The sequence below is a fragment of the Hippoglossus stenolepis genome, chromosome 5, assembly GCF_022539355.2.
Source record: "Hippoglossus stenolepis isolate QCI-W04-F060 chromosome 5, HSTE1.2, whole genome shotgun sequence".
Classification (NCBI taxonomy): Eukaryota; Metazoa; Chordata; class Actinopteri; order Pleuronectiformes; family Pleuronectidae; genus Hippoglossus; species Hippoglossus stenolepis.
In genome coordinates this window covers 15,655,024-15,681,075 of record NC_061487.1, presented here as the reverse complement: position 1 = coordinate 15,681,075, position 26,052 = coordinate 15,655,024, and the positions used below count along the sequence as shown (strand labels likewise).

Below are 26,052 nucleotides of genomic sequence, written 5' to 3'. Positions count from 1 at the left end.
TTTTTCATTTTAAACTTGCGAAGCAGCTTGTAACTGTGTTTTGAATGGCGTTATATAAATAGCGTTCGTTATTATTATTATTATTATATAAAGTTCTAAAGGAAGTGAGCCTTGCACTGCAGCCTTTAAATGCTGATTTAATGCTGTGAGCTTGTTTCTTTTGACTCTGTGTTATTTCCCCTTCCTGCCTCATGTCTCCAGTTTCTCATCACATTCTTGAACCTCAACTTTATGCGGCATCTTGTGGAAACGTCCCTGTCCAAGGTCCTGAAATATGCTTTCCCAAGCATGCGTCACGTGACCGCGCGCAGCAGTGCCGAGCTCAGCACCCAGTCCGCTGCTGCTGCTGCTGCTTTCTGGAGGTTTCATGTGAGAAAAGGACAAACCTCGAACTACGATCTCTCCTCCTGCCTGTCTTTTGACTTCATTTTTCGCTGCCCCCGTTTTGACGATGGGGGATTTGTGGCTCCTCAGAGCGCACGGAGTGTGACAGAAGATTTTAAGGATGCGGGACTTGTGCAGCTCGTTGTGTTCCTCTCTTTCTACTCAGATGCCAACACGGTGAAGACAGAGTGGACGCGGCTGCTGCTGCTGCTGCTGCTGGAGCTCCGCATTCAGAAAGTCTTGATTTGATTTTTTTTTCTTCTCTCTTCTTCTTCTTCTTCCCTCCGGAGCGACTTCAGGAAGATGTAAGGAGGAGATCCCACCGTGTGCAGCTGAAAGTCCCCCCCTCCTCCTTCTCTCTCCATCAAAATGCAGAAGGGAATACGACTTAATGATGGTCATGTCACCTACCTGGGGCTTTTGGCGAAAAAGGATGGTACGAGACGGGGCTGCCTGAGCAAGAAGAGCTCGGACAACACGAAATGGCACAGCAAGTGGTTTGCTCTGCTGCAGAACATGCTCTTTTATTTCGAGAACGAGTCCAGCTCTCGACCCTCGGGATTGTACCTGTTGGAGGGATGCATCTGCGACAGGGCGCCCTCTCCCAAACCCTCACTGTCAGCTAAGGAGTGTTTGGAGAAGCAGGTATGGAGACACGCACGCACACGCACGCACACACACACAAACACACACCCTCTCTGTCACTGCTTTATTGTTTTCCAGCCCTACATGTTGACACTGAAATCCAAATTTCCCTGCGCCTCAAACGTCTCTGAACTCCATTTCACTCCAGAACAAAGTGCCTTTTTTTTATTCTGCATGTTTTTCTTCTCTTCCTTCGCACGATGACCTCAAATCCAGCAGCAGCAGCAGAAAAACACGAGGTTCCAGATTGCTGCTGTATTGCACGTTATGTAATGCATGCATGGCATTAATGATGAGGTAACAATTCTAACACCTAATGATATTACAGCAGCCCTGGCACTGGGGTATGCAGTATTTTCTGTTGCTTTATGTTGCAGTAAACCACAGCGCAATCTTTTTTTCTTTTTTCTTAATTGGGAGAGTTTTCCTTGATGCATTAAATGTGGTCACAAATGTATTTCTGCTATTAAACTGGTTGGTTGTTTTGCTTTTTGACTTTCAGTCATCATCATCTTTTTTTTTTTTTGACATGATAGGGCGGAGAGTGATTTACCTACTGCTGCTTCCAATGAAACATGCATAAAAAAATATAAATAAGTTGTGGCCTCAGGATTTCCATCTTGTGGTGAGATGGTGACATTACAGCTGAGGCTCAGGACACAGTGGGGTGCCAGTGATCAGTCAGCTCTGATCTAGCTGACCGGCATGAAATGGCTCAATCTAATTTTAGAGCTTTCGCGTTGCATCATCCACAGTGATGCTCTGCTTGCGAAGAGTGGCGTCTTCATGATGTTTCCATAAGACCCTGTTACCGTGTCGTAAAACGACGTGTGAACATTCGAATTTAATGCATTTTGCTCCCTATATCGGAAAAAATTCAGATGAGAAGGGTCGACCGGCTTGTTCACATTCTTATTGTTAATAAACTGCAAAGAAACATAATGCCTCTGCGCCACCAGCCCGGCGCTCTGTGCCTGACTCTGTAGGTAGGGCTGCCATCCAAAGTCAGTCCAGGCTCTTCCTGTGAACAGCTGCCCTTGTGCTGACAAAGCAGAATGCAACACACAGGCTAATGTTTTGCTCATAGTTGCTTTAAAGGCACCAACAAAAAAATAACACCTCCCTCGAAGAATTTTTAACGTGTTTTCTCAGCAGTGTTGGTTCCCTCTGCATTCTCTGGTCAATACAATAAACTAGAGTTGATTTGTTTTATTCTGCAAAATCCTGTCTGCAGGGAACCAAAGCACTGACAAATATGGGACTGGCATTAGGAGTTAACTCTCAATGTAAACAAACAAACAAACAAAAACAGTAAGAGTAAGCAAACATCACCTCTGCTTCCCCCCCTGGATTTGTGGGTTTTTAGTTTTATAGCAATCCCCTCTAATCCCTACATTATATTTATCCTCAAATGCAGTTTGTGTGAAAATGATAATGCGCTTGAGCCCGGGGTTTCTATGGCAACCCTTTTTTGCATCCTAAATAATGATGCAGTTGGAAGAGGCGGGATAACGGAGGGGAGAGAAGTAGTGTGTCGCATCTCTCCTATTAATGCGAGTGCTACGTGGGCTAAATTTGGTCCTCGCGGTACCTTGGAGGGGTCAGAGTCCATTTATAGAAACCGTGTGTTTTCTCGTTCACACTGGGAAACGGCAGCACTTCAAACCAATAACACAAAGAAGCCACAGCAGCGATGGATGTGACACGAGCTGTACAGCAAATCAAAAGATCTGACTAATAGTAAGATATGATAGGTTGGGGTCGGTGATGTTGGTGCGAAAAAAAAAGTCTAACATCCAAACCAAAGCTCCTCATTAAAATGAAAGTGGATGCACGTTGAGTGATTACTAACACTTAGTTCTCCAGGGAATATATTACTGTATCGAGCTCATTATGTGGTGCAGGAAAGTCCTTTTATAGCACTGCTGCAATAAAACTGAGCTGTTTACCAGTCAGCAAGAATTGGTTAACATGGGAAGAACAGCTCAATCAAAAGAAAGAATCATTGATTTTGGAGCAAGTGACGCTAACGTATCAATATCATGGGATCTATCAATGCTGTATTGATTCAATAAACCTGTTCAGATCAGTAAAAAAATTGAAATGTACGTGACTCAGCCATAAACATAAAGCAGCATGGAGACAGTGTGCTTAACATCACCTCATACCAGACACTCGCCGCGCTCATATCACAGAGATCATGAGGGAAAACTACAACAACATGCATGTCTCCCTGCCAGAAATAGATTTCCTTTGACGGTAGGATGAATACCTAATGAATGTGAAGATGGAGGAGCAGTCAGCCATACATGACGATCAGCTGCAGGTTGATAGGTGCCTGTTGAGCATCTGCAGGGCCAAAGATTAGAGTCTGGTCTCAGTCGTCACGGCAAGAAGAAGTCCAAGGGGAAGATGACATTTGATGTAAATGGTGAATATATCTGTGAAGGGTCTCGGTCATCCAGGTCATGGTGTCTTCAGGAGTCTAACATGTGTACATAGGCAAGAGGCTTCTTCAGTTCTAGTAGAACTAGAAGAACTGCAGAAGATGAAAGTCCAGTTGCCTCCTATACGTACGCTTGAACAACAACTACATACATATATATGGTAAATGGTCTTTATTTATATAGCAGCATTTCCAGTCTTGATGACCACACAAAGCACTTTACAGTTTTGCCGTTCAACCATTCACACAGTACAACACTTTCTCTATTGCACATCACTCACACACTGCCCTCAGGGGCAATTCAGGGTTCAGTATTTTTGCAAGGGCTTTTCAGCATGAACCGCCAACCATCTGGTTAAGGAAGGACCCACCCTACCTCCAGCCGCTCTGTACAACAAGATACATACAAGAATGTTTATAACAACTGAGGGACAATTTCTCCAAATAGTTACATTAGTTTTGCCACAGAATGAAGTGGGAGATTGTTTCCTCTGTAAAAAACACCACAGTGCTCTTTTAAGAGTAAAGGTAGGACTTTGAGGTAGCACAATGTTATTTGGTAATGAAAGTAAAAGAACAAAGTCCCCAGAACTCGTAAATCTGTCTGAGAAAGTGTCGTGCAATCTAACATTTTGTTGTATACTGAAGCTATTTTCATCTTATGTGCTGCTTGGACAGTATCGTATCTTATAAACTCAATTTACGTATTATCTGAATCAGTAACATGCATAGTAATTATAGCTTTTTTTTTTATGTAGTGGACCAGAAGTTAAAACTGTATTTTAGTTTAGTGGCAGGTGGAGGTGCCTGATGACTCCTCCTGCTCCCACTTAAGATGAAGGAAAAAGGTAAAACGTCAAAATTGCAACACCGCCTCCATTCTTTGTTTTAAATATTACAGCATCTACTGGTTAGTCAAGTCATTTAACCATTTCTTGGTTACTTCTGTATTTTACGATCTAAGGGAGCATTTCCCCACAAATAATCATCTCTTCTATCAGAGGATGCACATTAAAGACATATTAACACAAATTAAGTAAAAAATCAGTCGCAATTATAAAACAAAAAGGAAATTTCCTCATCTGTTCAAGTCACAATTAGCTGCTGCTGCTGCTGCTGCTGCTGCTGGGAGTCCAGCGCAAAAGGAATCACATTCATCTTTAATCGAGTGACACAAGAAAACGCAAAAACAGCCTAACTGTGCACACTGACTGGAGTTGCTAGGAAACAGGTATCGCACAGTTATGTAATTAGCCGTGGCTCCAGCCTCCATGTCTTATGGCATTTCCTCCTGGGAACCAGAGACATCCCAGGAACTGAGCTGGGGGAGGCTTCCCTCAGCATGCTCCATCAATTGCACTGGTGGGCGAGGAAGATGTGGCTTCCCCAGGCCCTGTGTGGTTTTAAATCACCCACTTGATGTCTGCAGCAGCGAGGCAGTGGAACAAACACAAAGACAAAAGCAGCGGAGATGCTTCAGTCAAACCACTATACAGCAGAATGGGTCCAATAATGAATAGTGCTGTTGTTTCTGACCAGAATCCCTCACCTCTCTCTCTCTCTCTCTCTCCCCTGTTTCCTTCAGTACTATTTCACCATCAGCTTCACCCAAGAAAACCAAAAGGCCCTTGAGTTACGCACAGAAGACGTAAAGGACAGCGATGAATGGGTGGCTGCAATATCACACGCCAGGTAAAGGCACGCATTAGTGAAATGTGCAGATACGGCAATTAGAAGTTGAAGCAGTCGCTCGAGGCTAAGTAATGTTTGAGTGATGTGCTGAGGGGGGATGTTGCCATGGTTTCATAAGTGGGGTTAAAATATGAGGAATAACAGACATGAAGATAAAATGCTTTGTTCACAAGAAAAACCAGATTGCTCCGCTGCGTGCACTAATGTAAAATTCATTGTTCAAGCTGCAATACCAAAACGTGTACGTGTGTGTGTTTGTTTGCGTGTGTTACAGTTACAGAAACTTGGCCACCGAGCATGAAAGTCTCATGCAGAAGTATCTTCATCTGCTTCAGATCGTGGAGACAGAGAAAACAGTTGCTAAGCAACTTCGACAACAGATAGAAGATGGGGAAATCGAGATTGAAAGGCTCAAGTCAGAGGTGAGTCCTCTACAGTGTAAACAAATACGCAACATTATTCAGGTATGAACCAATTTTCACACCACAGTCGCACAACCTCAGTCAAATCTGAATACACCACGCTGCCATCACCTGAATGACAAGATCACTGGTTTCACTTGAAGGAAATGTTGAAATCATTGGAAAATAAACATTCTTTTTCATTTCAAATCTTGGTTGATAATAATGCAATTCAGATATTTCTCTATGTGTAAAAATAATCCAGGTGATTTGCCAACAATGTTAAACATGCAGTCTGTCAAAATCAGATTTTTCGAAAAATGGTTCAATAGTCAGACATTCAAACAATTTTCATCCTCAGAAATCTTTCCCCGGTCTTCACCAGGTTTGTTGGACAGTTCAGGACGAGACTCGACTGATGTTTCACTGGCGCTATTTTTACTTCCTGATCCAATATTGAAGTCTGCACCGTGTGTGACTCGACAGCAGATAGAACGGAAGTTTGGAATAGTGCCACTACTACTCAGGCAAAAGAGCTTTTCAGATTTATTTTGTTAATATTCATAAGTCATAATTCTGGTTTCATTTATATGCTGAAAGCTGTTAATAGAGATTAGCAAAAAATGTCATCTGGACCTAAAATACATACAGAAAGTATCTCTGTTTGTGTTTTGTGTGGTAAAAAAAAGAAGAAAGAAGACGGACTCTTGGCCCAGATATCTGCCTGCTACACGGGAAGCCCCAAAAGCTTAATCGTTGCCCCAGGAGGCTAATTTGCTATCATACGAAGATTGTATAGAATGCAACTAAAATATAAACAAACAAAAATCATGCTATAATGTCCCATTGCAGCTCTGAGTTACATCAAATCCCCCTGTTGTATTTCCACAAGGACAATTGTTTTAATTCAGCCCTAATAAAAATGTAATCTATTATCTAATGATTGTTTTGTACATGTGCACGCAGTAAGAAGAGCTCAACTCTATCACCCCTGGTATAAATATAACCACAGATATTAGCCTTCCATTACACTCCACTTTGCAGAATATCTTTGGGCTATTTTGGCTGAACTGTGTCCTCTGATATTCCCTCTTACTGTATTTGAAGACTAAAGCGAGCTCTGTTAAAATATCCAGGATTTTGCCCTCTCTCACTGAACCACAGCAGCGGAGGATTACAGGATTTTCTATCTATAGAAGGATGTGTGGCAGCCGCACACAATATCAGTAAGACCGGCTGTAAATAGACTTCCTGGTAGTACATCACCACTGCTTCCTGCACCGCGCTCATATTAATCCAAAATATGGATGTGTCTCTTCCTTGTTGTGACCTGCCAGCACCACAAATAACATCGGAACCTGTGGGAAAACAATGTTGAATATTGCTCTGTTCGCCTCATGTGTGCAAACTAGTGTAAGAGGACAGAAAAGGAAGCACTGCACCATCACATGTGGTCTGTATTTAATTAGCGCTTTTCCAGTCTTGATGACCACTCAAAGCGCTTTACAGTACAGTTTATTGCCATCCACACACATACAGTGCATCTATGGGCAGCACTTTTTCTATGAGGGGCAATTCAGGGCTCAGTATCTTGCCCGAGGACACTTCAGCACTTGGTCAGAGGACGACCGCTCTACCCCCTCAGCCGCCCCCCCTGTGAGAGCTGTGCTCAGGCCGACTGCTCTCCACTTTGCATCTCCTCTCAGGAACAATGCCTCCAAACAGGGCTGCGTTCAGCGCTGTATTCATCCGATCAAATAGTCATTTTACTTTAATGTGCAAATGTGATGCTTGAAATCAAATTATGCGCTGAATATGCATGAACACAGCTTTATATTGCGTCTCCTCTATGAAACGCAATGACAATTAACTCTCCCGCCATATTCAAAGTAAATGGAGACACTTGGCTTCAAACAGTTCAAACAAGCTCCAGTCTGGGTATTTCATTTTATTTTTATTTCACCAGCCTCTCTACAGCTTGTCAACATGCAGGACAGTCTGCTACATGTTGCATTTAAATGACCAACGTGAATGAATATTGATGCAGTGAGAAAGTTCACTCAGACTAAAATGTCTCAGTGTTCACAGGTCCTGTCACTTTGATAACATGCTGCTACAATAAGTAAGACGGAGATAAACATGTAAGTGGGAATGATTGGTCTTTCTTGTGGTCGCTCCCGGGCAGATCGCCGGGCTGCTCAAAGACAACGAGAAGATCAGCGCCAGCCCCGCAGCCGCGCCGACCGACGACGACGCCGAAATCAAGAAGATCAAAAAAGTAAAGCACGAAACCCAAACTTGTTTTTATTTTTAAAGTGCATGTAGATTTTGATGAACTTAAACCTGGTCTGCTTCAGGTCCAGAGCTTCCTGCGAGGCTGGATCTGCAGGAGGAAGTGGAAGACCATCATCCAGGATTACATCCGCTCGCCGCACGCAGAGAGCATGAGGAAGAGGAACCAGGTGGTGTTCAGCATGTTGGACTCAGAGGCCGAGTACGTGCAGCAGCTTCACATCCTGGTCAACAACTTCCTGAGGCCGCTCCGCATGGCCGCCAGCTCCAAGAAACCCCCCATCACCCACGATGATGTCAGCAGCATATTCCTCAACAGGTTAGATCGGCAAAAATACCCTACGAATAATAGTGTGTTTCAGTGGGCAAGTAATTTGTGTCTCTGAGGCGTTTTTACACTGATCAACTGTTGGAGGAATGGACGAAGAAAGAATAAACTAACAAGCAGAAGTCATCAGCTCGGCTTTAATCAGCTGACGGCCGATCAGTCACGCACCAATCACAGCCATTCTCACATCAAGGTGGTCCATTTAAATGTCACACCCTCCTCATTGATCTCTGCTGCATCACACTGTTGTTGCAAAGATTGGCCTCCACCACCCAAGCCCCAATTTTTCTTAACCAGGCTCAAATGTTTGAAATGTTACTCAATGTCTTGCTTTGGGTTCACTCTTGTATAAGCTTAGCAAGCTGCTTGGCTAATCCAGGGAGCAGGCCCCACTATTTCCATTTGTTGCAATAAATGGTTTAAGAATATAAACACAGGATGATACATAAATTGAATTCCTAACAGGACAAATGCATTATATAAAACTACACGTTTCTTTAAGCTGCAGAAAAGGGATTCTGGTGTCATTTGTAGAGAAACCACACAAATCTATACAATCGAGATTTTAAAACAGAAAAATATCTTAAAATTCAATGACATTTGTAAAGTAAAATATAAAATACATGAATAGAATTGAAAAAATAAGATTTACAATATGTGAAAGACATCACTCATATCACATATAGTGTAGAACATGCATAAGAGACACTGCCCAGGGTTTGAGGTTCAGGATTTATTGCTTCATCTCTAAAATCAGTGAATGGATAAAATGGATGACCATGAAACTTGACGACATAATATTGACAATCCCCTGATCTATCGTCTCATTTTTCCATTAGTCCAATTCACGGCAGTATATCTACAGATCTGTGTGAAAATTTCATAACAACATTCATGGAAAGCAGTAAATTATTATAATGAGGATTTTTGGTCGACCATATTTCTGCCACTTGTCCACAAAATCATAAAATAACAAAAATGTGCAGCACTCACCCAGGCATTGCTTTGCTTTGAGTCTTTTTGTAGCAAGGAAACCAACTTGTTAACTATGTGAGAATTAGCAATGTGCTATTCAACCTCAACATAAACATTTATATGAACATAGTGATTAATAAAATAGTATTCATGACTATGTGATCTGATATTACACAATGTTAGTCAGCTGTATTCTACTTACTGTACCAGTCTGATTTCAAGGTTTCCTGCCACATCAGAGAGTTCTTTGTCGGACACACAGACAGACCAGCGAAGACAGTCACCTGCATGCGCCCTCATTGGCCAATTCAAAATCTACCCACACACTCATTCAAACACATTCATGCTCCAAACCTGCACATCCATGCTCTCGCACACATTGAACTTTCATCTCTCTCAACTTCAACAGGTAAACTCTGCATTTCATAAAAATCTGTCAATCAATATATTTTTCTCTCTTTTTTCCAGTGAAACTATCATGTTCCTACATCAGATATTTTACCAAGGTCTAAAAGCCAGAATAGCGAGCTGGCCAACCTTAGTGCTGGGTAAGAAACATCTCATCTACTTTCTTTATTTCATTGTCATTGCGAAAGCTCGTTCTGCGTGTGAACCACGATCGAAGGAGCCCTCTGTATTGTCTGTGTCATTTTTTCTCTTGGCGTATTGATCTCTTCCCAGCTGACCTGTTCGACATCCTGCTGCCCATGCTGAACATCTACCAGGAGTTTGTGAGGAACCACCAGTACAGCCTGCAGATCCTGGCTCACTGCAAGCAGAACCGGGACTTCGACAAGCTGCTGAAACAGTACGAGGCCAAGCCCGACTGCGAGGAGCGGACCCTGGAGACCTTCCTCACCTACCCCATGTTCCAGGTCAGCTCGTTTGTCTCGCTGATATACACGCTGAATTAAGGCAAGACCATTTGTTTGCTGCAGAGCTGTGGCCCGGAGCCAGAGCTTGTCGTTAATTTTGCTCTCTCGCAGTCGCTCGGGGCCAAGTTCTTCTCTCCATATATAAATGGTACCCTTGGGCCGTATATTTCACCAGCTTACTACAAGGTGGCTATTGCTATGCCAATGATGCCCCATTGTAGCTGTCCGTAAAACATATGGCCACTTGGTTTTCTTGTACATTTAAAGCTGTGCATCTTTTAAAGACACTGACTTTGATCCAAACAAAAGACAGTCCATCACTGGAGCTGCCGTCACTGCCACAGATATCGTTTACACACTTTTATATGGTTACTAGTCCATACCTGATTCATGCTGCTTTCTTATCTTAAAATGTCAATTTAGTCTTTTAGATTTTCTATTTTTATGCAACCCACTATTACAGATTTTCCTTTAATGATTAATGATTCATTTAAATGTCTGTAATAAAATTGTAAATAATGAAGTTATGCATACAGTTATGATGAGTCAAGAAGATCCTAAATTGTGTATTTTCTCTGTATAAATCCAGCATCATAGCTGAAGCTGCTATTGAGGACACTGAGGTCATGTCCTCATCTTTATGATCTTGTATACGTCTAATTTCTCAGGTGAAATGTAACTGAACAGTAGGGGAATCTTAAAAAAAAATGTCTGACTCGTCCTTTATCATGTGCTTTGATTTCATCACACCTGACAGCAAGTTACTTACTTCTTGGTCAAACTTCTATAACTGTATCAGTACATTAACAATGATTTACAGGTTTTACTCCCTATCTTTAAAGCATGTCACAGACTGAGTTTATTTGACTCATTGGGTGATTTGGTTATTGTATTATTTGCGACTAAGCTGAGGACGAAAGGTGATCCAGCATTGTCAATTAGAGCACATTGGTTAATTCTAAAAGCCTTTATCGTGAGAATCATGACTGAATGAGTGTAGGTTGTTGCTCTTTCAGAGGTAGTTTGTAATGTGTATGATAAACTGTAGCATTACATTTAATTTACTGCCCGGTTTAGAACCGCAGTATATTTTAGTGGGACACATACATATCAAAACAATGTATTTATCATGTGTTCTGACCTGCATTCTGCAAGAGAGGCTCAGTCGGGACTTGGCTTCTAAGTCCCGCCTCCTCTTTGGCTCACAGAGCGATGTCCTGTAACTGCAGCATCGCTGGACAGCCCCAGAAATTGCAGGCATTTGTCAGGCTTAAAAAGTGGTTGTTTTTGGAGCTCGAGTTTTAATAATGGCTCATTTCTGGCGAGGTACGCAGTTTCCCAGCAGTCCACCCTGCTGGGGCCAACTACAGGCTGTGCTGTGTTGATAGCAAATTTTTGCTGATGAGTGTAGTTTGTGCTCTCCACTGATCTACTTCTCATTAGTGTATGTGCACGCTGGCACTTGTATGTTCCTGTGTGTGCATGTTTTGCGTTGTTGTTGATGAGCCCTTAAAGTTGGGTATGACTCCCCCGTTGGTTTCTCTTCTGTCTCCATAGATTCCCCGCTACATTCTTACACTCCACGAACTTCTGGCCCACACGCCCCACGAACACATAGAGAGGACCAGTCTGGACTACGCAAAATCAAAGCTAGAAGAGCTCTCCAGGTACATTTGTCTCAAACCAACACTTGCATGGGGCCTCAACTGAGCAACATAGATCAATCACAGGCCTAGTTTTCACCTAGATTTATTGTGTGTGGTGGTTGTTTGCGGTATCTCACAAAAACCTTTGAGTGTTGTTTCCTGAATCTATATACATTTATATGGAAAAACCATTAGAATGAATCTTTGAAAGATAATATCAAACTCTAAATATGAATATTCATACTAGCCTCTGAGGGGTGAATGGATAGATGGATGTGTTATTTTCCAAGTTTGAGAAATGCTTGGATTTTGAATAAAGTGCAGCATTGGTCTAATAGAACTTATGTAGAAAGCAGTACAAGTGAAGTGACATTATGAGACACAATCTTCAAAATATAATGTAAACTGCTTGTAAACAAATGAAACCGTTAACACTCAAAACAATCTAGGAATCAAATTCTTGCTCAAAATATGGGCAACTGTATCTTAAAGGTTGTGAAAACAAGCCTCTTGCTGAATGCACGAGTCACTGATGTGCACAAACATGACGTTTACGTTAAGATTTCGTGCATTTAATGGACGTTTTTGTGTCTGATCAAATGAAAATGATGGATTTTCCCTTTTTTACTAGAATCATGCACGATGAGGTCAGCGAGACGGAGAACATCAGGAAGAACCTGGCTATAGAACGAATGATCGTGGAGGGCTGCGAGATTCTCCTCGACACCAGCCAGACATTTGTACGACAAGGTACAGTAACTCCTGTCTCAGGGGCGCATCCAGGGGGGACTGGCCCCAGCTGAAATCTCATTGGCCCCTGAAGTGCCCCTGTCCTTTCAGTACTCTTTTTGTCACTTACCAACAATGCTATCAATAAATGTGACAATGTGTTAAAATGTTTTTTACCAAATCTATTCAAAGATGTGTGGCTTTTCTCAAAGTTCTTGAGATAACAGTAAACTGGTTTAGGAATTGTGCATGATTGTTGGAAATATAATTAGCCCCTTAATGTAAATTGTGACCCCTGATTTAGAAGAATCCTAGATCCACCACTGTCCTGCCTATAAAACATTGTTCTACCCTGGTCTTCAGCCCTGCATTAAAAGGAGAGATACTCAGTTTTCATGCAAAAAGACCCATCTCTCTCCCTCTATCTCTTTCTCCCTCTCCCTCTCCCTCTCTCTCTCTCTCTTTCTATCACCCTGGGGAATAACATGTGCTTCTCATGAGGAGAGTTTTTAATTGCCAAGTGTAATTAGACTGTTCTGAGGGAAAATGATGATGAATCTGGGACTGTAAATGTCACTCATCCCCAATAGGCCTCGAAGGATGACAGCGAAAACCGAAATGTTGAGTAATTTAATCTCTAGTTTCTCACGTGACCGTAGATGTATTCAATTTTAGTGGAAGGCTTGACGAGCAGTTTCCCATCAATTCTTTCCTTCTCTTACCCCCAGTTCTTGGCTACTATCCTTTTATATGTGTCTATCCAAATCTCCCCTTCTCCCTCTCGCCTTCTTCTTGCTATTTACACTCACTCTTTCATTGCCACACACAGGGTCTCTCATCCAGGTGCCGATGAGCGAGAAGGGCAAGATCACCCGTGGGCGACTGGGCTCTCTGTCTCTGAAGAAGGAGGGGGAGCGGCAGAGCTTTCTCTTCTCCAAGCATTTAATCATCTGCAACAGGGGTTCTGGGGGAAAGCTTCATCTCACCAAGGTAGGCCTGTGCCGCTGAGCCACAGTGTGGCGGCGCTGCTCCTTATTATCAAACGTCACAGTCTTACAGCGCAGCGCAAGCCCCGGATCTCTGGGCTGAAGTGAACAGATTAACTGACAGGAAGATGAAAGCTACAGGGTCCGCAATCTCGTGCCTTTTATCAGTGGCAATTACCACTGGACCCACACACAGGCTCATTGTTTGAGAGCAGCAGCTTGATTTGTGTAATGGAGTGGTGGTGTATTATAACTAAACATTACAGAGGGCGATTGATGTTTGAGTTTAAGGTTCAAGACCGAAAATCCTTAGATGAAGTTACAACGCCAGTCTTATGACCTGTTTTAGTTGTAACCGTTAACTTTTTTAATGAAAATCTCAGGGTTGTCATCAACATTGCACACACTCATAATCAGTCCCCTAAACATTCTCGCGTAAATATTTTTTAAAGATCCATGAATTATTCTCTGAGAAATCAATATAAATGTTGAAAAACACCCTCTCTTGCAACGAATGCAATAAAAGAAAGTGAAAAAATATTCCTGGATCCGTTTCCTGATCCGGACCTGAACCAAAATTGAATGGGTGCGTTCCTGATACATATCACATCCTTACACCAAATTTTGTGGTAATTCGTCCAGTACTTTTTGTGTAATCTAAACTAAGCTAATTAACAGATCGACAAACAAACCAATGCAGAAATATAACCTCCTTGAAAGAGATTCATTATTAATGTCTTTTTAAGAGATTGTTCGTGTCTTGCCATGAATTTTAGAGCGGAGGTGGACAAAGCCTTAATTCATTTGTGTTATGATCATTTCTAAAACAGATATGCAGTAATGAAGTGTCAGCAGTTTTGACACTTCTTTGCCAATCACAGCCGTCTTCTCACATGGACGATGAAGTGAAGTTTAATCCCAAAAATTCATCACAGCAGTCCATTGCAGATTCTCAACTTTGCAGCATTAATGTCAGGTACTGTGTTGAGACAACTGTGGCTAGTGTTAAGACACTGAGTGTGTACTGTGTGTGTTGTTCGCAGAATGGAGTCGTCTCGCTTATAGACTGCACTCTTCTGGAGGACCCTGAGGGGACAGATGATGAGTGTGAGTGTTTTATTCATGTAGCATCTTACAGAAATATGCATCGCACGTACCGTGTGTGATGCTGTATATAATGCATGATTACTTGAGTGTGCCGGACTTCATTAATATTTGATAATTAACATTTGAAACTACTGGAGTCAATTGAGTCTCTAATAAATGAATGTTTAGTAATGATATTCCAGTTTTGGGCCAAATATTGATATTTTATTTGTTTTTATTGAAATAAATATTTGATATGAATGTCCTCACTAAATATTTGCTTATATCTGTCGAGAAAATGACAGCTTACGTTAATTCTTTGCGTTTACCTCAAAGCCAAATCAGACAAGAGCGGCCAGGACATGGAGCACCTGGACTTCAAGATTGTCGTGGAGCCAAAGGACAGTCAGTCGTTCACAGTCATCCTGGTGGCCTCCTCCAGGCAGGAGAAGTCTGCGTGGACCAGTGACATCAGCCAGGCACGTCAACACACATCACAGTCCCCGGCCGTCAGACGAGGAGCCGAGGACGTAGGCAGAAAGCCTGCATGTCGCAGAACTCACTAACGTTTCCTCTGTCCTCTCTGTTTGCTTCGTCCGTGTCTGCGCCACAGTGCATAGACAACATCCGGTGCAATGGGCTGATGATGAACGCCTTTGAGGACAATTCCAAAGTCACAGTGCCACAGATGATCAAGTAAGCTGTTTTTTTATTTCCACACCTTTTCTTTGCATTTTTTCTGGCATTTATTTCTACTAGTTCAACTTTCTTTATCCTGAGCAGGTCAGATTCAAGTCTGTACTGCGATGATGTGGACATCCGCTTCAGTAAGATGATGAACTCCTGCAAGGTGCTGCAGATCCGCTACGCCAGCGTTGAGCGCCTGCTGGAGAGACTGACCGACCTCCGTTTCCTCTCCATCGACTTCCTCAACACCTTCCTGCACTCGTATCGTGTGTTCACCACCGCCGATGTGGTGCTAGACAAACTCATCACCATCTACAAGAAGCCCATCAGCGCCATCCCTGCTCGGTGAGTCACATTACATTTGGACAGACTTGATTGTTGCTGGATTGTTGTCAACAAGACAAACAAATGTTATTTTAAATGTTTGGCATCTTTCCAAATCCTGTTGCTTAAAGAGGAAATTGATCTATTGTAATGTGAGTTGCTGTCATCCTGTAATCAATGCAAGGCGCAACAGCCAAGAAATGCGGCACTATGAACTTTTAGATTTAAGTGAAGACATATGAGCTGCTTACTTCGGTTTTTTATGTTTTAAAATTTTACCTGAATGTGTTCAGTTCAAGACTTTAATGAAATGTTCTACAGCATTAAACAACAACAATGTCCATTTGAATACAGTTTCAAATGGTAAGTTATCAAAACAATGTGAGAAAACTATAGACAGTATACAAAGGATGCACAACGTGCACAAAGTGCACAACGCTTTTCCACTTCCTCCCATTTTATTCAAAATGAAGCCTAAATATCCCTAATACAAACGCTGCCATGTTGCACATTTGCAGCCAGTAGATCAGGGGATGGCGCTGCGATAGTGAGGTCCCACCGATATACACTCGTCAGTATCAGCTGTCAATCGTGACATTTTTTTAAAGCATTAAATAACTAATTTCAAATTTATTGTATATTTTGATCCTTTAGTTTGGTCCATGTCCCATCCATTAACAAGGATGAGGCATGGTTTATGAGCTGTACTGCAGCCAATCATTAGGGAGCGATTACTTGTGTGTGAAACAAAAAGTTTTTGGTATTCAGGATGAATATACATATATAAATAGGTAGAGAGAAGCACAGAATCAACATATGAAGTTATTGGAGATCCGTTTTAAAAATTGTGAACTAAAATTTCAAAATTCTGTCTAACTTGATGAATACTGTATGTAGTTATGGTCATTGCAGTTAAGCAAATTAAAATATGTTGTAAAATAGGTTATTTCTAGAAGTAATAGCCTATTTTAGATACTGTATTTGACACTGGAACAATGTCAGGCTTCATGTGGGATTTTTGACAGGCTCTGTGATGCCTCTATATCCGCGTGTGTGTGTGTGTACTTGTATTTATACCTTTGTGATGACCATTTTAATGACATTTTGGGAAAGTGAGGACATTTGTTTGAGGGTCAAGACTTGGTTTTAGGGTTAGGGTTAGAATTGGGTTTAGGTTAGGCATTTAGTTTTGATGGTTAAGGTTAGGGTAAGGGACTAGGGAATGCAATCCTCACTAAGACAGTAAAGTACAAGTGTGTGTGTGTGTGTGTGTGTGTGTGTGTGTGTGTGTGTGTGTGTGTGTGTGTGTGTGTGTGTGTGTGTTCACTGGTCAAAGGCAATATTTGGGTCCAGTTCCCTCCACCTGACTGGGAGTGTCTCAACCAGGGCTCTATCACTTTATGGTAGCCAGCCTCTATGCTGCAGGGCCCCACCCTCTCCTCTCTCTCTCTCTCTCTCTCTCTCTCTCTCTCTCTCTCTCTCTCTTCTCCTCTCTCTCTCTCTCTCTTCTCCTCTCTCTCTCTACTCTTCTCTCCCTCTCTCCTCGTCTGCAAAAGATCCATAGTGTGAAATGCTGATGAAGTGTTGCAGTGGGGCGAACTCGCCACTCCACAGGCAGCCAGGGCCCCACTGTGGGGTTCAGATCAGGGAGAGCTCCCCATGCCCACGCCCTGCAGCACGCTCTCCCGTGGCGCTTGTCATGTCACTGTGAGACACCTACACTTGGCTGCTTGTGTCAGCAGTGGCCATGCGCACTTTCACTCGCTGTGCTATTTATGGGAACCCGTGAGGTCGCCAGGAGGGTGGCAGGGAGTGGGAGAGGGTTTCTGGAACACTGCAGCATGTATCCTGCTCTAAAACGATGAGATGCGACTGCAGAGGCACTTCTGGTTGCCTGGCTGACTCGGTTTGCATAAATTATTTAGGAGGTGTTGTGTATTTAGTTAAGCTCTTAAAACAGAGTGTACTTAACAAATATCAAAGAAACACATTCCTATGTGCTGAATTCAAATGTATATATCCTCCCTTGATGCAGGTCCCTTGAGTTATTCTTTGCCAGCAGTCAGAACAGTAAACTCCTGTATGGAGAACCTCCCAGCTCCCCGAGGGCCAGCAGAAAGTTCTCCTCCCCTCCTCCTCTTGCCATCACCAAGAACTCATCCCCGAACCGGCGGCGCAAGCTCTCCCTCAACATCCCCATCATCACCGGGGGCAAAGCTCTTGACCTGGCTGCCCTCAGCTGCTCCTCAAACGGCTATGCAAGTGTGTACTCGACCATTTCGCCATTCAGCAAGACCACCTTGGACATCAATAAGCTTTACGTGTCCAGCCCCGTCGCGAGCAAAATCCCAGACGAGGGCGAGGACAAGAAAGACAAGGTGGAGGAGACCTCAGCGTGCAAACAAGGTGGGCCAGCAACAGACATTTCAAGCAAAATACTCCAAGTTTGATTTGCTGTAATAGTGATTTGAGTAACTTGTGTGTATTTGTTGTGATGCAGATCTGTCAGTGCGAGAGGAAAGCGACAACGATCCAAACCAGAGTGACGATGGGGACACAGAGGCTTCTCCCACAAAGTCACCGACCACCCCAAAAAACCTAAAATGCAAAAACTCCTCAGGTACACCCTGTCCTAGATGTGTGCACTAACATCCTAACAGACTCAGTCCTGTGATATCTAGGCTTGTAAACCACACACTGACATGCCACCTGTATGCAATACCTCTGCCAGTGCCTCATTTATCACTGAGCCCTGAATATTAAACCCAAGACTGAGCACATAACAAAACAAAGCAAGTAGCTGAAAATATTAAATTTGAAATAAGCCACAATTTATTGTCTCTTATATAGAAATTAAAGCTTTCAAACAGATATAGGTTGCAATTATCATTCCTTTATTTATATTTCTTATGGAAAACAGTCCTGCAAAACATAAATGTGTTTGTGGTTATGAGCATGTGGGGAAAGCCAATGCTTGGCTTCAGTAGGTGTGAGGGAAACTTGTGTCATAGCAACTACATCAACACTGTGTTTTCCCTGCCGCCCCCAGTAACGAGGCCGTTTCAGAGCCAAGATTATCTGTGCCTTCTGCATCAAATTACAAAAATCACACAATGGATTTTTCTTTTTTAAAGAGTAAACCCAGTGCCTCTGGAATATGTGAATTAGCGGATATTGTGAAGAGCTGTGTTGTGTCTCACATGGTGAAGGATTCTTGGCTGCGTATGATCTGTCTATGTTCCCAGGATTTAAACATAGCAGACTGCAGAGAATCTGTTGATTCCTCTGCTGTGCTGATATTTGGCGGCTATATTTAGCTGCAACCATCTTGATTATCAAAGCCTCTTGTAAAGAAAAGTGTGAAGGGACAGATTGTGCTGGCCTGTAGTGCCCCCTAGTGGAGGCTTGAGCAGGGAGAAGAAGCAGGTCATTCTGCAGTGTATTTGAATTCAGTTACACACACTAATATACTGTTAATAGTATTTTACTAGGTTACCAGTTTTTTTGCAAACTCTGAGACATATATAAAGTGAAAACCTTTAACTTGTAATGCCTCTTCTTAAACTGACCACCCATTTCATTTACATGGCACCAGAATAAATCACAGGGTTATTTTCTCTTTATCTGTGCTTCATTGTAGAGTTCTCTCTGTTTTCCTACAATAATGGCATGGTGATGTCCTCATGTCGAGAGCTGGATAACAACCGCAGTGCCCTGTCTGCTGCCTCCGCCTTTGCCATCGCTACAGCTGGAGCCAATGAGGGCACACCAACCAAGGAAAAATATCGACGCATGTCCCTCGCCAGCACTGGTACACAAACTTACCCACTATTCAAACAGCACTAAAGTCCAACTGTAGTTATTGGTTGACCTCACTCAGGTCCACCGATTTTAGATTTTGGACTTTTTTTGCCAATGCCGATCGAATGAGAGCTCATTTTAAAATATTCCCAATATATTTTCTGCAGGTTTCCCAACCGATCAGAGAAATGGAGACAAAGAGTTTGTGATCAGACGAGCAGCGACCAACAGGGTTCTGAACGTCCTGAGACACTGGGTGTCCAAACACTCCCCGGTAAAAAAAAAAAAACAACAACTCAGAAACACTAAGTTGAGCTCAGTATATATTTCTGCAAATTGTTAAATGTGTGTGTGTATCTCCAGGACTTTGAGAGTAACAATGAGCTGAAGACAAAGGTTATTGTCTTCCTGGAGGAAGTGATGCACGACCCTGAGCTGTTGACTCAAGAGAGGAAAGCAGCAGCCAACATCATCAGGTACTGTAGTGTGCTGTTTTAACTGGATGATTTCAATTCATAGTGTAAACCCAGTACTTAAAATGATCCATTATACTGTTCATACCTCTGAGCTTAACTTTCTTCTCTGTCCATCAGGACTCTAACTCAGGAAGATCATGGGGACAGTCAGATCACCCTCGAAGACGTGACACAACTGGTACGTGTAATTTAGTGTGGAGCATAAAAAGATATCCTCTTTTAAACTGGACACTTTATAGAAGCAGCTAATGATTATTTTAATTTTGTCTAGGAAATTAAACAAATAAATACACAGCCACAACACAAATGCTAAAGCCACAACACAACCACAAAAGCCACAACACCAAAGCAAGAGCTACAACACAAATGCTAAAGCCACTACACCAAAGCAAAAGCCACAACACAAATGCAAAAGCCACAACACCAAAGCAAGAGCCACAACACAACAACTAAAGCCACAACACAAATGCTAAAGCCACAACACAACCACAAAAGCCACAACACCAAAGCAAGAGCCACAACACAACCACAAAAGCCACAACACCAAAGCAAGAGCCACAACATAAATGCTAAAGCCACAACACAACCACAAAAGCAACAATACCAAAGCAAATACACTCAACCACAAAGGAAGTGAGTGACAACGGATGCCGGCATTGAACCGAGCAGAGTTACTTACTGTGGTCAAGTGATCGATGTCTGGGTCTAAGCTGTCGTTTGTGAAGATGCGAACAGACCAGTCGCCTTAAAAATGAGGTGCCAGTTTGTTTGAGGTGTTACGGTACAGGTGCGTCGTCGCTTTTTGGATGCTCCAAGCACCTGTACCGTAACACCTGAAATAGACAGGCATCGAATTTTCACAAAGGTACATAAACTCACTCTGGTCATTTCGTGGTCAGCGTCTGTTGTGCCGCTTGTGTGAGACATCTCAGCCACTGTACTCACCTGATGTCTTCTGGCCATCTACATTTCTCTATCAAATGTGAGTGAAGAAAACAGCTACCCAGTTGTTCACAATTGGAACATAGTAAATCTGAACGTGATCCTTCTTGTTCCATGTACCAACATCAAGTTTTTTTAGTTTTTCACTCACTTTGTGCACCTTTAATAATTTGTGGTTGTTTTGTGTGTCCTAGGTGGGAGGAGGGAAGACCGACTCCTTTGAGAGTCATTCTGCATTGGAGATCGCAGAGCAGCTCACTCTCCTGGACCACCTGGTGTTTAAGGTCATCCCATATGAGTAAGTGCCATCACATCCCCTGTGCATGTTAATGATAGAGAGGAACACAAATATAAATTATTTCCTATGTTTGCCTGTTCACTTTACAGGGAATTCTTTGGACAAGGCTGGATGAAGAACGACAAAAATGAGAAGACTCCGTTCATCATGAGAACAACAAAGCACTTCAACGATGTATGTTCCAATAAACGAGCCCCTCGCACAACTCCTCTATTCTACCTTTTATTGATTTTTTAAAAATAATATTGAGTCCATACCCTCCATTTCTCTCTTTCCTCTGCAAGATAAGTAACCTTATTGCCACAGAGATCCTGCACTGTGAGGATGTGGTCCCAAGGGTCACAGTCATCGAGAAATGGGTGGCCGTGGCCGACATTTGTCGTTGTCTCCATAACTACAACGCCGTGCTCGAGATCACCTCCTCCCTCAACCGCAGCTCTGTCTTTCGCCTCAAGAAGACCTGGCTCAAGGTTTCGAAGCAGGTGTGTATCACCCTATACATCGGTTAATCATTTTTAACAAGGTTCTTCCTAATCTGATTAATTGTGTTCCTCATAACCTTTTCCGCCAGACAAAAGGGTTGATTGACAAGCTGCAGAAGCTGGTGTCATCAGAGGGGCGGTTCAAAAACCTGAGAGAGGCTTTAAAGAAGTGAGTTCAGTTTAAAGACATAATTTTGTGCTCGATAAGTGAGGCAAACTTGCAGGACACGTAGATGATGGTGTGATGATGTGTGTTCCCACCAGCTGTGACCCGCCCTGTGTGCCCTACCTGGGGATGTACCTCACTGACCTGGCTTTCATCGAGGAGGGAACGCCAAACTACACAGAAGACAACTTGGTCAACTTCTCGAAGATGAGGATGGTGAGCTCTTCTGTGTCCTGTCACACAAGGGACTTCCTGCAAATGTATGTTTTACAGTCTGAAATACTAATACCCTGCTTTTCAGATTTCACACATCATCAGAGAAATCAGACAGTTTCAGCAAACAGCATACAAGATTGACCTGCAACCAAAGGTAAATCGATATTTAGTTATGTTTTAACTTTTCAAGCCTTTAAAAATTTAGAAAACCAAGGGACAAGAATCATTTGTTTATTGACCTGATTTTGACCAAAATACATAATCAGTCACAAGTAGACACTGTTTTAGTCTAAAAGGTAACAAGCTAAAAGGTTGGGAACAGCTTATGTATTTTAAAAACTATAAGGATTAATTTCCATTAAATTAAAATCTTAAATCTTACTCTCTTTTTATTTTTGCGTGTTTCAGGTAGCCCAATATCTACTGGATATGAGCTCTGTTCTGGATGAAGAAAGCATGTACGAAGCCTCACTCAGAATTGAGCCAAAAGTGCCCAACTGATAAGGAAGGTGGTCCTTCGTGTTCTTTTCTCTGTTAATATTACACATCAGTTAACATACAAACTTTTGTATAGTTGTACATGTTTAAGATATTTGCTCTTCTGTACAGTGGATGTTTAAAGTTGTCTGAAGACACAAATCATTTCAGCGTATATATATTTTTGTTTGTTACCGTATCCACCAACGCCACCTGCTTTAAAAATCTACTATTTACATTTCTTTGGGTTATTTCCAGCATAATAACAGAGGTCACTGTGTCTTCTTTGTGACCAATGACATTATTTTGCATCATCACATACTGTGTCGACTTTTGCACTTTCCGAGCACCCCTGCTGCCGGCCATCATTCTCTTTGCTTACGTTTTATTGACGAGTGAATTTCTCTGCAACCAATGTAGCAATGTAAAAAAATGTAACTGCATCAAATCAGGTAAAAGAGCACGGAGGATGTAAACTACATTTGATGCTGGGGGACAATGATCAGTGGAGATGAAGTATCTGAAGCTTAACTGTCTCTTTGCTTCCCAAACCAAACCAACAGAGATGTCTTTCCCTTTTTGCTCAATACTCTGAAGGAGACAGGGGTTCCCAACCATTTTTGAACGGGACAATTTCTATATTAATAAAGTGTGTCCCAATTCAGGGGCCTCATCCTTCGAGGGACTTTGTGAGGCCTCTAGTCCCTCAAGGCCATGCCGAACTGTCACTAGCTTGTCCCACTCTTACCATTACATAATTCGCTACTTTGACTGCCCGCACGTTCTGAAGCCCAGCCCCCTGCACAGCTAGCTTGTTAGCTTCATCACCAGCACACAATGATTCCTGGGACAGGTTGGCCCAAGAAAGATCCACCTGTTGGATCCTTCGTTGCTCAGGAATGGAGGGGCGCATCCGTCAGCCGCAGTTGAAGGAGTCTTGTATGGGATAGTGTTGTCGCGTTGCTGTGACACATAATCGGTTTTCAAATGCAGCCGCTGAAGGAGGAGGCTTCTGAATTGGGACACACCTGTAGTGTCATAGTGTAGCAGCCCAGTGGGAACCATCAAGAATGATATTAAAATAGATAACAAAGCTCTACTGAATGAAAGCTCTACTGGTTACCTCACATTCTCAGAAACTTCTAGTACCTCTGCTAGTACCTCTGTGGGGCTGTACTTAGGCACAGCAATAGTGTGAGCTAAATGCTAATGTCAGTGTGCATACAAGATCACACTGACAACGTTAACATGCTAATGTTTACCAGGTGTAATGTTTACTATCTGCAGCATCTTCGTTTTGCATGGCAGCATGCTAACATTTGCTTATTAGCAATAAACACAAAGTCCATCTTACCATTAGTTTTACAGATATTAAACCACATTATTGGAATTGTAATGCTGAGCTGGTGTAAGGACAGACAATCACAAAACCTTTTATAGTTTGGCCTGATGGCGAAATTTGCACCAGGTTTTCTGTCCAATAGTAGCAGAGATATTTTGCACTAAAAAGGAAAGGAAAGGGATCACTAAAGTCATTCATCCTCTCAGCTCCATGGAAATATGGACCAGATTTCATGGCAGTCAATCCATTTGTTGTTCAGATATTTCTATCTGTTCAAATCTCATCGATAGAACTTTGCTAGCATTGCAAAACACAATTACATTGTTGTTGGTAATGTCAAAGTTGGAAAGAAAAATATGTTACCAAACATAATAGCCTATAAATTGTTGAAATGTGTGGGGATCATACAGTTTGCCCAGTAGCAAATGTTCTGAGGCGCAGTAGTGGTTGCCAGGCCTGGGGTTGGGAGCCTCTGGTCTATGATAAATGTCTTCATTAACAATTCATATTTAAAAAAAATTATATATTATAATATAACAAATTTGTTATAAATCGAGACACCCAATTTGTAGCCTGGTGTTAGATAAGTTGTCCAGACCAATCTGAGACACCTCAGTTTAATTTGTATAATCAAATATAAGCTTTGTTTCAGCAATCAGTTTGCTGTGAAAGATGAGTCATCTGAACTTTCTGTTACACTTGGAGTACACCAGTTTCTTTTTTTTGGTATTTGTTCAACTCAATCTCATGACAAAATCTCACACGAGGTGGTAAGTGTTGTACCTTCAGGTTCGGCGATACTTTTGTAGAGTAAAAGGTTGTTGCTCTTCTGTAATTAAAAGACAATCTGTCCTTTTTGCTGTTCCAGTGATTGTGGAACGTGACTGTATATCACTCTGTTATATGCATCGCTGTTACAAACTATGATAAAACCTATGTGAATGGCCTCTGCCTACAGCATTCAAACACTATTTTTGTAGTAGTATAAGACAGAGTGACCTGCTCTTTATATGTACATGGGAAAGTATTTTGTACTTTGTTGTTATTTCACCTCACTGAGATGTGCTGTACATTTTGTACAAGCGGCCCTGCATACTTCTCAATGTGGAACTGTGTAATTCTTTCAAAAAAGAGTTGTATCTCAAGCTTAAACACGAAATGCTACGACAGTGTGGTCTTGAAACCATGACTTAGAGATAGGAGACAACTTCAGAGTGTTTTGCATTTATACTGTAATCCTGTCTATAACCATTTCTGTTAGCAGGAATATAGTAATGTAGTGCTTATTCTGTGAATATTTGTATGTATTTTTACTATGTATGTACAGTACACTTTTAAAGCTCATGTGGCAGGCATGCAACACCTTCACAGACAGAATAATACTATATACTTATACTGTATACACTTATACATGCACATACTCTTATAAGGTATATAAACAAATAAACATTTTGCTGTTAGCAATACCCAGTGGTATGAAAATTATCTTTCAACCCTCCTGTCTCCACTCCTTGAGATATATTCCCAGTTTTGTAAAAAAGAAAAAATCAGTATTAAAAGTTTGCGGATGACAACAACAAATTAACAAAAATATGTTTCCCAGTTACCTCTTGCTAATAAATCCATTTTATCTCAGGGGCATTTTGTCTCAAGTGTTTTTGTAGATCAGTCAGTTGACATCATGCTCATCTAATCTCATGAAATAGAACATAATCTAAGATTCTTTAACAACCGCTCTCTGTCCTGGCAAGCAATTATGTATAATGACCTACAGTAATCATCTTCATGTGAAAAAATTATCTCTAACATTTATACAAATTCATTCTTACAAACGCTTGATTGGCATAAATTTACTTTTATTACTTACTTTTTACACAATGTTGGAGACACAGTTTGGGCAATGATTGGTTTCTATAAGGGTGCATATGATTTCATTATAGTTGATTGTTGGACCAAATATCAGAAAATGTCACTTATAGGTGCTATTTCCTAATGTCCTTGTCTTTATTGAGCACATGCAATTGAAACTGGATTGGTGCTTGCTCTGACTGTTCGATAGTCGAAGTTTCTAAACCATGGAAACGCTGCTGTTTCTTCCTTTTCAAAAATGTAGAATTTAGTGATATCTAGTGGTGAAGTTGCATGTTGCAGCTAAATACCCCTCACATCACCCTCCAAACATTGAAGAGAACCTGTGGCAGCCTTCAGGTGTCATAAAAACTCAAAGGGTGTTTAGTTTGTCCAGTTTGGGCTACTGTAAAAAACATGGCAGCCTCCACAGAGAGGACCTGCTCCTCAAGTAAATATAAAGTATTTAAATATAAAGCTCCCATTCTAGGGTAAAGAAAAAAACAAC

The 26,052-nt window shown here is 41.9% G+C and overlaps 1 protein-coding gene across 1 annotated transcript; it reads left to right on the top strand.

Moving 5' to 3' along the window:
* The first annotated feature begins 320 nt into the window (after nt 1-320).
* On the top strand, nt 321-25,335 carry rasgrf1 (Ras protein specific guanine nucleotide releasing factor 1). Its single transcript, XM_035157759.2, has 27 exons — nt 321-1,029; nt 5,061-5,167; nt 5,442-5,589; nt 7,754-7,846; nt 7,926-8,179; nt 9,632-9,711; nt 9,845-10,038; nt 11,596-11,705; nt 12,316-12,434; nt 13,243-13,403; nt 14,443-14,506; nt 14,822-14,964; nt 15,099-15,181; nt 15,269-15,517; nt 17,532-17,902; nt 17,997-18,116; nt 19,137-19,307; nt 19,465-19,571; nt 19,661-19,773; nt 19,891-19,951; nt 20,910-21,013; nt 21,103-21,187; nt 21,298-21,495; nt 21,585-21,664; nt 21,760-21,877; nt 21,963-22,031; nt 22,286-25,335. The coding sequence occupies exons 1-27, from the start codon at nt 754-756 to the stop codon at nt 22,376-22,378; spliced, it is 3,771 nt and encodes a 1,256-aa protein (XP_035013650.1). The 5' UTR covers nt 321-753; the 3' UTR covers nt 22,379-25,335.
* Nucleotides 25,336-26,052: the final 717 nt, after the last annotated feature.